Source organism: Xiphias gladius, chromosome 4, assembly GCF_016859285.1.
Source record: "Xiphias gladius isolate SHS-SW01 ecotype Sanya breed wild chromosome 4, ASM1685928v1, whole genome shotgun sequence".
NCBI classification, from domain to species: domain Eukaryota; kingdom Metazoa; phylum Chordata; class Actinopteri; order Istiophoriformes; family Xiphiidae; genus Xiphias; species Xiphias gladius.
In genome coordinates, this window is record NC_053403.1 from 15883646 (window position 1) to 15895913 (window position 12268).

Genomic DNA, 12268 nt, shown 5'->3' on the forward strand with positions numbered 1-12268 from the left:
GCTTTTTAAAAGCAGATCAGGAGAACAGCGCCGACACAGTGTGTTAGATTCTCTACCTCTATGGACACAACACAGATTGTTTAAAACTCACTCATGTTGTGTAAACACTCTCTCTAGATACAGGAGCACTCTGTTGAATTTCTCTATCAATCTCATTTATCATACTCATATCAGGCTTGGATCTGGTTGCATGCTTCAGATGGATATCTAAATGTGCTGCAACTGTTTCATTTGTTTTAACTTTGTTTTTTTTTAAAAACAGGTTGCCAGTATTATAGTATTTTTTTTAAATGCTTGTGTGTCATTTGAGGTTTAGTATGGTCTTAATAATTCATAAGTGCCTTTAAATGGATCTGAAATGATTTTAAACATCAAAGGTTCCACGGTTCTTGTTATTTCACCACTGCTACGCTTTGGCTGTGTGGTGCCTAGACAAGGATCTAGAGTCATCTTGGTGATAATTTGTTTTTCAAATTATCATATTTATCCGCTGGTATGATTCTCTTCAAAGGTAAAAAAATCTAAATATGAGAACCTTTAAAGGTCACTGATTAACCCATTATTTGTCATTTGTTTAATCTGTGTAAAAAATAAAGTATAAAATGGACATTTCACCCTTTTATGGGGGGGTTATCTCCTGGATTTTATTGGCTTTGGACAGAGCAAGGTTAGCTGTTTCCCCCTGCCTCCAGTCTTTAAAATAAGCTAAGCTAACTGGCTTCTGGTTGTAGCCTCATATTTATTGTGCAGACCTGAGATTTCAGTCTTCTTATTTAACTCTCACCAAGAAAGCGAATTAGTCTATTTACAAAAATGTACAAAAATTGCTCTTTTAATCCCAGTTGTTGAATGCGTGCAAATTTATTTGTGATTGTCTGTCTTCATGACTGCAGTTACACAGATAGAATGACACTTTAATACTAAACGTTGAAAAACACTATAGGATAATCAAAAGATTTTAATGTCGAAATAAAAATGAATCATTCATCCGATTGCTATCGGTCCTATTTTGAGTCTTTAGTTAAAAAAATGCCCAGAGCTATAAAAATAGAGATATGTATGATTACATTCCTGTGAGCTTTACAGTGATAAAATTTACCAGAACACAAACACACACACACACACACACACACACACACACACACACACACACACACACACAGACAGACACACATACAGGGGGATGAATAGTTATGACGTCTATCTTGCTCTGTAGGCACCTCCCAATCTCCCCTGCTCTCCATCACTATGGTTACAATAATGCATGTTACGTAGCAGCCAAGTCAACCCCAGACTCAAACACAAACACACACACACACACACACACACACACACACACACACACAGACATGTGCACGCTGTGACGCTGAAGAGTTGAATATTTCTGGAGGGAGACAGGAATGTTGAACTGTCGTCATTTCTGCATTTACATCTTCCCTGTCTTTATTTTCATGAACAGATGATGGATGATCAGCAACTGACAGGTCTCTTCCTTATCTCTCTGTTCCGTTTTCATGCACAATCTCTAAGGTAAAAACAAACATGGAGAAAAATGACTTATGACACTGATATCAGAATCTATACATGTGAACGACGCATCCTATCTGTTGCTGTCAGTCCTTTGCAAGTGGCTCTTGTTTCTCATATCTGTGTTGGGTGTCATTGGTGGATCTGCTCTCTCTGTGTTTGTACAGCTATGCTACCACCTTGTGTTCATATTAAGAACTACTAGACAAAACTGTAATCGCGTCTCCCTTAATGCTTCGATTACAGTACAAGCAAGACGCACTCAAGAAAAAGAAAAGCAGAAAAATCCTCCTTGAGAAGTTGGAACCAGCAAATGTTTGGAACTTTTGCTTGAAGCAACTCAAATCTTTAGTTGCTTATCGAAATATTTGCTGCTTAACATTTTGTTGATTGATGAATCAATCAGCTAATCGTTTCAGCACTACTTCATACCCACATATTCTTCTTCTGCTTTATGCTTTTACCTTGGAAATTTTTATCTGAAGGAGGATAAGCAATAAAGGAAGGATGGAAGGAAGAAGAGAAACGCAGGATGTGATGGAAGGAAGGAAGAAAACAATGGACACAATGGGTGAACTAAAAGAAGAAGAGAAGAAGAAAGGACGGTGGAGAGAGGCAACAATGTAAGGAAGGGGGAAAAGGAATGAGCCGGAGGAAGTATTGGAGGTATAAGAAAGCAGGGACAAAAACAAAGAGAAAAGGGAGAGAGAAAGATCTGAAGTTAAATAAAATGAAAGAAAGAATACTGGCCACACTTCAAATCCAAACATAACTGTGTCTGTAGCGCTTCCTGAAGTATTAAGTCTCAAAACCAGCCTCCTTCTTGTGGTTTATGTGTCCCTTTATCCCTTTTGGGATTTACTCAGTACTTACTTAGTAGTAATCCCATTTCTTCTAATCCAATGACCCCTCCCCCCCCGACAAATACACACAGGTTGCCCACATACTCTCATTTACACCAGCAGCCATTCATGTTGTTGGACTACTGCTGTCGTTGCTGTGGATTCACACTCATAAAACGGCATGGAAACGTTGCCCTCAAGACTACACCCAGTGATACCTTGGTAAGGCCACTCTGTATGATGTAGGCAATGTGCTAGAATACGGAGTTCAGGTCTGTTGTTGGTGTTGTCTGTGAGGTAGCAGAGGCTCAGTGCACAGCAAGCTGTTTATCAATATGTCTAACAGAGCTAACTGGTGCTTATAATCAAGTGTACTGTCTGTTTTCATAGATTTTTAATATTAGTAACATAATCCGGTGTTTACCGGATAGTCAATAAATTCATTCCAATTTATTGACTGTCATTTGAATTATGTCATCTTTGTTATACTCATAATCAGCATTTAACTGGGCAGTTTAGGAGGTTTATGTCCTAATGTCTACATTATACTGATGTTTCCCCTGTCCAATCAGGCTTTTCAGTAACCAACCAACACTCACCAGGGCTGAGGATGGAATTTAAAGTCTCAAACCTGGTTTCTAGAGCAGTTTTTTAAAGCCCAGTCTAGTCTGAAGATGACAAAGACACACCAGAGAGTTAGCTAAGGTGTTTAGCTGTCTCCGAGGGTATTAGCATGAGCTCAGCTTCTTTCCAGCCCATATCCCCATGGCTGTCCGAACAGGGCGAAAATAGCTTCCACATGGTTCCCAGTTGAGGTGGCCACAACAAAATTAAACGTGGGCCAACGTTATATTAGTTTTCAAAAACAAATCATTATTTATAATCACTGCCTCAGGATACAGACACAAATGCCCACGCTGGTTTTTTGTCACCACTTTTCACTTCCATTGTCCAGTAACCTGGAGGAGGAGAGGAAGAGGCAATAAAGAAGCACAGGAGGATGAAACTAAAACAGTTAATGCACGTTGGCATCATGATTGAGATGTCAGCTAATGACAATGCCATGCCCACAGATATCCTCCAAATTAAATGTATTATAGTCATTAGTGCTAGAACGATTAGTTGATTAGAACTTGTTTAAGTCCTTTATTGAACAAGACTAAGAGTATTCAACCATGCTAGTGGCTATGTGAGGCTGTAATTAGGCACAGTGATGCTTTGTGTTCAGTGTGAAAAAAAACCGTTTATTTTTCAGTCGGTATTCATAGTCTTGTTTTCTCTGTTTCTCTGTTATTGCTTTGTTTGCTTGAAGCAAACGTTGCCAGATGGTCGATGGAAGATGTTTCAAAAGCCAAAAGGCATAGAATTTCAGCCAATGTGCAGGAACAGTTCTCATATATGTAATTGATTTTGATATTTTATCACCATAAGGATTGTAATTTCAGCTTCTTTTTTAAAAAGTCCAATAAAGGGAAAATCAAATACATAAATAAAGATACAGTATACAACAGTAAAATATAAATAAAATATTATTCAATATCAGCAACTGCATTTATAAATAAGAAACTGTCTGTTCCACACTCTCCCTTAGGGCAAAAATCTTTAAACTACATGAAGCCTGCTGCCTTTAAAACACATCAAGTATTTATGAAATTATATTCCTGAGGGGTCATGGTCAGTCAGCAGGTATAATATAATTTTGAGTTTTCTGTCCTCTGCTCAGGTTGTCCTGCAGAATCTGTTGATGTGCATGGTGTGCTTCTACTCTCTCTACTACATCGTGGTCAGCCTCTGCATCGGACTGCTCAGGTACACTCACCCACAAACACACGTGAATGAAACCCACTGGGAGTCAGATACGCCTAGAAAATGTTGCCCCTGTCCATTGTTTTAGCACAACTTCATCACCTTGTCGTGTCTCCAGGGTTCATGAGATCAACAGCTTGCTGGCTCCATTCGACTACACGACACAACCATCATGGCAGAACCCCAAATACCTGGGTGAGTATCACCAAGTACACTTACTCGAGAGTAGTAAAGCAAGTAAAAGTAAGTAAAACTTTAAGGTACTTGGCGTTTACCTGAGTATTTCAGTGTTATGCTACGTGATACTTCAACTCCACTACATTTCACAGGCAAATATTCTAAAAATCTGATCTTGTATTGTCAGGTGTTTAATGGCAGAGCAGTGATGACTAGGATCTGTAAAAGTCAGTAATTAAATATGCTTAAATATGCACTGTGAAGTCCTTTTATAGTTTAAATTAAAGCATCTTTTAGTCTGGTCCCACCTTCAACTGACTTTCTGTCATTTCACTCCTATTGCTCCCCTCTTCCACTTCAAAAACCTGTTTGTTTTATCTGTGGTGTGTATCGGAGCAGACACTATGATAGCAGGAAAAACACAAGTGTAATTAATAACATAAATCAATGATGACTGCATTCCCTTCAAGTCTTTCAGCTCCAGCGCCCTGATGTAATGCATACTTTCTCGCTGGCATGACTTACTGGGGCACTTATTTCTGCACTTGTCCTGCTTTGAAAAGTCAAAAATATCTGCTGTGGAAAAACGTCAATTGCTGTAACATTAGCACTACAACTGCACCTAACCTGAATGAGCTGCTTTAAAAATAGTATTATATTAAAATACAGTACATGTAACTAGTGATGTATATTTGCAGATTAGCTGTCATCACATAAACAGAGAGATTAAGAGAAACCTTACAGTTTCTCAAATGTTTCCCAGTGGCAGGAGCACTGATAAGAAAAATGTAATTTTATTGTGTCTGATATGCAGTTCTTCCTGTGTACGATAAGATATGATATGACAATGAAAAGTAAAAGTAAAAGTACAGACAGAATATGACCAAAGCTCAACTTTAACATGTTGTTTCCCTTTCTCTCCAGTTGGTGTGATTTCAACAGAAGTGACCTATGTTTTAGGAGGGCTGGTATTCGCCTGGATCGTAGAGGAGTGGGTCTGGGATTATGCAATAACTGTCACATTGCTGCATGTCGCAATGACTGTGGCAGGTAAACACACACACACACACACACACACACACACACACACACACACACACACACACACACCTACATACACACTCACACTCAAAGTGGATCAATAGAGCGGAACAGCTGATAGGATTGGAGGCCTGGTTATGTAAGTGGATGTAATGGCTGTGTGTGTGCCTGCAAACGTTGAACTTTACAGGCACACATTCATTGTGACATGAAGCAATTACCACCACCAAACTGAATTATAATAATCCAAATTCCACAAATATTTTCAAAAATTCAAAATAAGAAAGCTCAAACATCCTAAACCTGCATCCTCTTTTTGTACATCTTCCACTCTTTACGAAAGTGATTGTGTGGCACAGTTTGGGCTTTTTTTTTTTTCTTCTTTTGCATTTTACACACATTTTTGTGTTGTATGTTTGCAGTGATGTCAGACTTCCCTTCAGCTGAGCACTGGTGGATAGCTCTGGGTAAGTTTTGTATTTCTTCTTGTTCCTCTTTCTGTCTGCCCCTCCATGTGTATCCTTATCACTCTCCAATCCCATTTGCAGAGCAGGAAAACTCCACTCTCTGCTTCACCCCAGCTCCTTTCTATCTGCCCAACACATTACTTTTTCCTGTTCCCAAACCTACTGTAATTCACTTCCTTTCGTGCTTCTTGGGGACAGCGTCTTTTTCTCATTTATTTCATTTCTCTCTCTGCAGGTTCAGGCCTGGTGATGATGATATTTGGAGGACAGCTCCTGGCCTATAAACTCTTCAGAAGCAACTTTGTCTATCCAGCTGAACTGCAGAACTTCTAATGAACACAATGAGGAAAGCTTTTTAACCGGCTTACTGGTTAATCTCAGGTCCGGATGCATCCCTGTGGATTCACTTTACAAACATGGTACTGCTAGGTATATGTTAACACCGGTGTGAACAACTAAAGTATGTCTATCAAGACACACTTTGACTACTAGATACGACTACTCTTCATTTTCTTATGTCACATCCCTCCTTGTACAAATGGCACTTATCCTCTATTTAACATTGTATTTTTTTAACATATTCTGTACAGTTTACATATTGTTTTGTATTTTCTTGCTTTACAAACTTCATACTGTAAACAAAACGCATTGGCAGAAATGACACCTGTAAGCATTCTGTAAAAGCCTGGATTTTACAGCTGGAAAAACAAAAAAGTACTGCCAGCAAATCTACTGGCTGATATTTCTGCAGTGGTGGGTTAAGTCAGCTGTTTTCCAGTTGTAATGTTAGTGTAATATTTAGACTGTGTTACACACCAGTTTTTCTAGAGTCTAAACTGTAGTAGTCCAATAAAGGAAACAACTGTCTGTTCAGAAAGGAAGAAAGCAAATCAAATCTGTGCTACGTGTCCAGACAACTGTGTATGCAGGAACAAATCCAAATCCTTTGTGACCCTACCTCCTCATTCAGGTTTAAATGTGAGTGGATTCTGTTGCTTCTATCTTTAGGTGCTATGAAAAGTTCACATCTATGCCACAAATAAACATTTGAATGCCGGTTGTATATATTACTTAAAATCTATTGGATTTAGATTAAATACTACATGTAAAAGGATTGTTTTGCGTTTTCATATCCAAGTATCCATGCATACGTGTGCGTGACAGTATGCTGACTCCTCGAGTCAATTTATAAGGATTCTCCAGACAGCGAAGTTCATGTCACTGCTGTCTGGTGAAACAACACAACTCAAGGGAAAATTTCATTTTAGCCCAAATCAACCACCTCCCACAAAATGTATATACTGTCTAAGCCCAAAGTTACAGATGTATGAAAAAGAGAATTTGGGGCAAGAGCAGAAAGGACAGTAGTATATTGTGTTAATGTATTGTGTCACTAAAACGAACATAATAACAAGTTGGGGGAAATCCTTCATCTTAGCTATTAATGATTGTAGTAGTTATTAGCAGAAGCAGTGAAGTGGACACAAGAGCGTCTGGACCTCTGGCCTGCCCACACCTGAGTCCCCTGCCTCAATTAAACGACCCACACACGAGCGCCAAAAGTAAAGTTGGCAACTGCAGATTCCCTGGGAATTATCCGTGCTATATTAAATATCACTAACGGTTGCAGTAACTTAATCCGGCGGCGCAATGTCGGGGAACGGGTTAACATCCAGTATCCGGAGGCTAATAAAGGCCGGAGAGCGGCTGAGGACAGGCAACCCTGTAAGCTAACATGTTACAGTGGCTCTGCGTAGCTAGCTGATGAGATGCTAATGCTAATGCCGAAGTTTATGTTGATGTTAAAAGTATAGAGACCAAACTTTACTTCATAGGAGCCAGCTGGGACTCTAGGAAAGACATTGAGACACCTATATACTTAATGGACAGCTTCCAAATCGAAGATTAAGATTTTCTTAATGACAGAAAATTAACCTTGGTGTTAGTGAAATGTGTCATTGTTTACTATTTCTGGTAACACTGTTAGTTGAGGACCTCAAGCTAAATTTGGAGTAAGTCAATTTATATATTTCAGCTCAGTCAAGTATCCTATTCAGTTTCACCAATTTAGTGCAACGAAGTGAACATTCTCTGATCAGACTTGAATGTTTAAGTCACCAGTAGCTGAACTAATTGGTGTGTTGTTAAATAAAACCAATAACTGGCTGTATGAAGGTTCTATGAAGTAAAATATAAAATATTGGAAAGTTAATTCATGCATCACAGTTGCATCAGTCTTGTGAGACACACAACAGAACAAATCATCAAAAAAAGCAAAATCAATAATTAGAGCTGACAAAAGAACAAAAAGGCTCCAGTTTCCCCCAAGCAATGCTGTTGGAGCCTTCCCTCCTGGGTTGTTTCTCCCCCCAGCCCAGTTTTTGAGTAGCAGTTTTCACATCACCTCTCATAAGTACTGTGTTTCAAAAACTTGCTGTTTTGAGAATGTGGATCTAAGTTTCCTTAGGAAATATACTCGTATCTTTATGTTTTGAGAATAACTAAAGGTTAAAGCACAAGACACACTACTAACTAATGTAGTGGTTAATGCTGTTGAGTTTACAGCTTTACTCATGATTGACTTGATTGTGAAAATAGTGTGTAGACATTTCAGGGCATTTTTTTTTGTAGAGTCCGTTTGAACAGCTACGCCAGCAGATGAATGACATCTTGGGAGATGGAGGGATCCTTAAAGAGGTGGTCCAGCGTGGAGAGGGCCCACCTGTACCCCAAAATGCTTCAGTATTGAGTATTTACAAGTGCAATTTTGTTCTATAAACCCGTGACACAGTTGTTATTTCCCAGATGTTTTTGTTGTGCCATTACCTCTCCTCATTCATTTTTTTTGCACAGTCCATTACTCGGCTTTCCTGGAATATTCAGACCATCCTTTTGAAACCAGCACGAACTTCAAGTACCCCCAGATGATGAAGTTGGGGAGAGGTCAGAAATTCTTTGTCCAAGTTCAGATAAATTTTTGCCTATTAACCTATAAAAAATTGTGGCCCAGAGGAGAAGTTTTCTCCTGGATTCAAAAATCACAACTTTTAAAATTGTTCAAACAGATGTGACACTGGCTGGACTGGAAGTGGGCCTGCTGACCATGCAGAAAGGAGAATTCTCTCGTTTCCTTTTCCAGCCACAGTATGCATACGGGGACATGGGTTGTCCTCCATCCATTCCCGCGGCTGCCGTGGTTCTGTATGAGGTTCAGATCCTTGATTTTCTGGACTCGAGACAAGTGGACGACTTTGTCGCACTGAGTCCGGTAGGGAGGCTGCGCGTGCCCTGTTGTCGTCGTTGCTTTCACAGTCTGAGAGTGCTAAGATATGCTTTTTCCCTCTTGACACTAGTAAATGTACACTAAAGTCAGGCTACCATCTAATGCTTTATTTATCTTTTCATCCATTTATGCATTTTCACTTGTGCAGTTATGGAAAACCAAGGAAGCCTTTTTTGCCTCCAGAAACAAGCTACAGCCTATTATATATGATGATGCACCTTGAACATTATCAGTTTTTACACATGCTTAATAGCCTGTTATTTAATTAATAGCCATAATAAGGTCGACCACGAATCAAACTGCCTTCAGCGTATTTCTGTTTTTGTTGATGGAAACTTCACATTGCTTTGCATCTTCTCTGTCTTCAGGAAGCACAGAATACTGTTCCTCTGTCCACGCTTCTTGAAGTTGTCAGCACACTACGAAGCTTTGGCAACCGCTGCTTCAACCAGAGCCGTTATGACAACGCCAAAGATCGCTATAAACAGGTCAATCTTAAAGTGTGTTAAAGATTAAAACAAAACCATGCTCTATTTTAAGGTATTTATTGCTTCTCTCTTTCATTGCTTTTGTTTTCATTCTCATTTCATTTTATAAGCTAATGAGGTGCCATGTTTCTGTTTATACTTGTACTGATAGAGGTAAATCTATTAAGTATTTGGATTCTCTGCTTGGCAAACAGGCAATGATGCTGCTGGAGAGCAGGGAGAGACAGAGCGATGCAGAGAAAGAGAGGATCAACACAGCTCTGCTTCCTCTCTATCTGAACCTCTCTCTCACTGAGCTGCGTCTGGAAAGCCCGCACAAAGCCCTGAAATATGGCAACAAAGCCTTGGAGATAGACTCAGCCAACACAAAGGCTCTTTTCCGCTGCGGACAGGTTGGTCAGGGCTTTTGTTTGCTTTCCAAACCATCAGATAAAAATCCTTACAGGCTCTGAAGTGCACAAGATTAGATGTTTTGTTTGACACAGGCAAAAGTAGGTAGTGATAGCACTCTTCAGTGTTTTTTTATGATGAATGAAAAATAGCTACTAATAACAAAACATTTTTGTCATTCTTACATAACATTAAGGCAGTTGATCTTCCCAGGACAGAAGTGATGAGAGTTGACAGTAAACTGCCCTTACGCACCTTTTAATTTCTAAATCATCAATCATCAACATGAGCCTAGATAATCTACTGATCACAGTTAGTTCATAATTCCACCTGTTAGCCTCACTTTCATTTTAATTTACAAATACCAGTTTGGATTTCGATTGAACTATGGTTCATTGGTCAGCCTTCTCCTCCATGGTCTGTATGTTACATGCTCACACTGTAAATAAAGATAAGTCCATTATTCAGACTGATGGCGTGTCTGGCAGGCATACTTGGAGCTGCACGAGTACGAGAGCGCCCAGGGTCTCCTCATAACTGCTCAAGCAAAACGGCCATTTGACAGTGACATTAACAACCTCCTGAGGAAAGTGGCAACGTAAGACTGACATTTGTTGACACATTCAGTACATTTCGAATGAATACTTTTGTCAGGACAGTCTGGTCTAGTGCTTTGATTCGCAGCCACATATATAACTGATTTCTCATTTTAGTAGATTTTATTTGAAATGCGCACAAGGCTGCAAATTACATAACTAATAACATTACAGATAACTATTAACTAAAAATAACACATAATTAGACCTATCTTTTCATTTATAGCATTGGCTATAATATACTGCACCTACCTTTGTGTTCTTAGTGTGCTGTATATCTGATGTTTTGTTTAAAATGGCAACGCTAGCCTTAGCCACAAGCTAACAAGCCATATGTAAATCATTTAAATTTTCTAGATGCTATAAAGACAGCTTGGACAAACAGAAAAACATGTACTCAAACATGTTTAGAGATTTGAGAGGCCCAGTGAAGATGTAAATATAAAGAAGGTAAGAAATCCTCTTCAGTGTCTAGTCCAATAGTAGATATTGATTTAACTTAAAATGCAGTATTAAATTAATTTATCATCTATTAAGAAAGACTGACCTGATTAATAAATCTGTGTGTTGCAGATGGTAGAGGAAGGAATGAGCTTCAAGGTTCAAGAGCACATTTTCTCTCTAGGATTTATAATTCTACAAGTTATACCTTTTGTTTTTTGCACATGTTATGAAGGTAATAATATTGTACTGATGTTAATCCTTTAAAAGTATTAGTTATTTACAATTCTTCAAATGTATGTGAATAATGTGGCTCAACAATTGTTTTTCTGTCAGAAAATATACTTTGGAGATTCACAGAATTTGCTTTAATCTAAAATGACTGAATGTTATGACTGGAAGAAGTCACAGGAAATCTTGAGTGGCTGCATTTTCTATAAAGTTGCCACCTCTCCTTAAATTTTTGTAAATACTGTTGTATTGGAGTGTTAAGCATTTTCTTGGGGTCTGATCCCTCTTGAGGTGATAATAAAAATAAAAAACATTTTCACTTCTAGATATCTTGTCTTTGCTGTAGATGATTCTTGATGTTTTTTAAAATATGTCATATGAAGTGAGCTTCAGCGTCAAACATGTGGTGCCGAGCTGTCTATTCAGCTTCATTTTAACATAAGGCTACTCTTTCATTTAGAGACGATTGGGTACTGCTGATACATAATTTGCATTGAACTACTGTAGTTGTGTTGAGTTGGTGGGAAATGAGTGATCTCAGTTGCAACAATAACAATGATCCATTTACGCTGAGAAGGAGAAGCCACAGTGTCCCTAGGGGATGTATTTGGAAAATCATTTGCGAGGGCACCTAGTTGTTGTGTGTGTCACCAGACACTAGGGGGCACAGGTGAGCAATCTGTCTCCACAACGGTGTCCCACTTTCTCACAGAATATGATAACATAAAAAAGTCAGTGCATAAAATACTGGATAATGGACAACAGAAATAAATGTTGAATTAAAATATTAACACTTAGAACATCTTTCTAATATGAATGATTTGCTCTATGATGTTGTTTGTTAAATTTCCCAGGGCTCACTATTTAGATTTTTTTCCAGATCTACAATTAAGTATCCATCAACTTTCTTGCTCCCTATGCAACAGCCCAGGCAACTGCTCTGCTGTCCTCTATACCTACCTTTAGCACATACACCCAA

General features: G+C 38.8%; 2 protein-coding genes across 2 annotated transcripts; both read left to right on the forward strand.

Annotated features, from left to right (window-relative positions):
* The first annotated feature begins 2471 nt into the window (after nt 1–2471).
* On the forward strand, nt 2472–6576 carry tmem244 (transmembrane protein 244). Its single transcript, XM_040125831.1, has 6 exons — nt 2472–2591; nt 4093–4178; nt 4294–4370; nt 5277–5402; nt 5816–5860; nt 6096–6576. Exons 1-6 carry the CDS (start codon nt 2499–2501, stop codon nt 6191–6193), a joined length of 525 nt encoding a protein of 174 aa, XP_039981765.1. The 5' UTR covers nt 2472–2498; the 3' UTR covers nt 6194–6576.
* A 759-nt stretch (nt 6577–7335) lies between these two features.
* On the forward strand, nt 7336–11614 carry fkbp6 (FKBP prolyl isomerase 6). Its single transcript, XM_040125542.1, has 9 exons — nt 7336–7585; nt 8492–8609; nt 8714–8803; nt 8926–9128; nt 9512–9631; nt 9826–10023; nt 10510–10619; nt 10975–11067; nt 11191–11614. The coding sequence occupies exons 1-8, from the start codon at nt 7511–7513 to the stop codon at nt 11054–11056; spliced, it is 996 nt and encodes a 331-aa protein (XP_039981476.1). The 5' UTR covers nt 7336–7510; the 3' UTR covers nt 11057–11067; nt 11191–11614.
* Nucleotides 11615–12268: the final 654 nt, after the last annotated feature.

What these genes read in the sequence shown, in the direction of transcription:
- fkbp6 (XM_040125542.1), top strand. Translation starts at nt 7,511, where the DNA reads ATGTCGGGGAACGGGTTAACATCCAGTATCCGGAGGCTAATAAAGGCC. An exon ending in GGCTGAGGACAGGCAACCCT is followed by an intron (nt 7,586 to 8,491) that starts GTAAGCTAACAT and finishes TTTTTTTTGTAG; the next exon opens with AGTCCGTTTGAACAGCTACG. An exon ending in ACTTTGTCGCACTGAGTCCG is followed by an intron (nt 9,129 to 9,511) that starts GTAGGGAGGCTG and finishes CTCTGTCTTCAG; the next exon opens with GAAGCACAGAATACTGTTCC.
- tmem244 (XM_040125831.1), top strand. Translation starts at nt 2,499, where the DNA reads ATGTTGTTGGACTACTGCTGTCGTTGCTGTGGATTCACACTCATAAAA. An exon ending in CTCTGCATCGGACTGCTCAG is followed by an intron (nt 4,179 to 4,293) that starts GTACACTCACCC and finishes TCGTGTCTCCAG; the next exon opens with GGTTCATGAGATCAACAGCT. An exon ending in GCACTGGTGGATAGCTCTGG is followed by an intron (nt 5,861 to 6,095) that starts GTAAGTTTTGTA and finishes CTCTCTCTGCAG; the next exon opens with GTTCAGGCCTGGTGATGATG.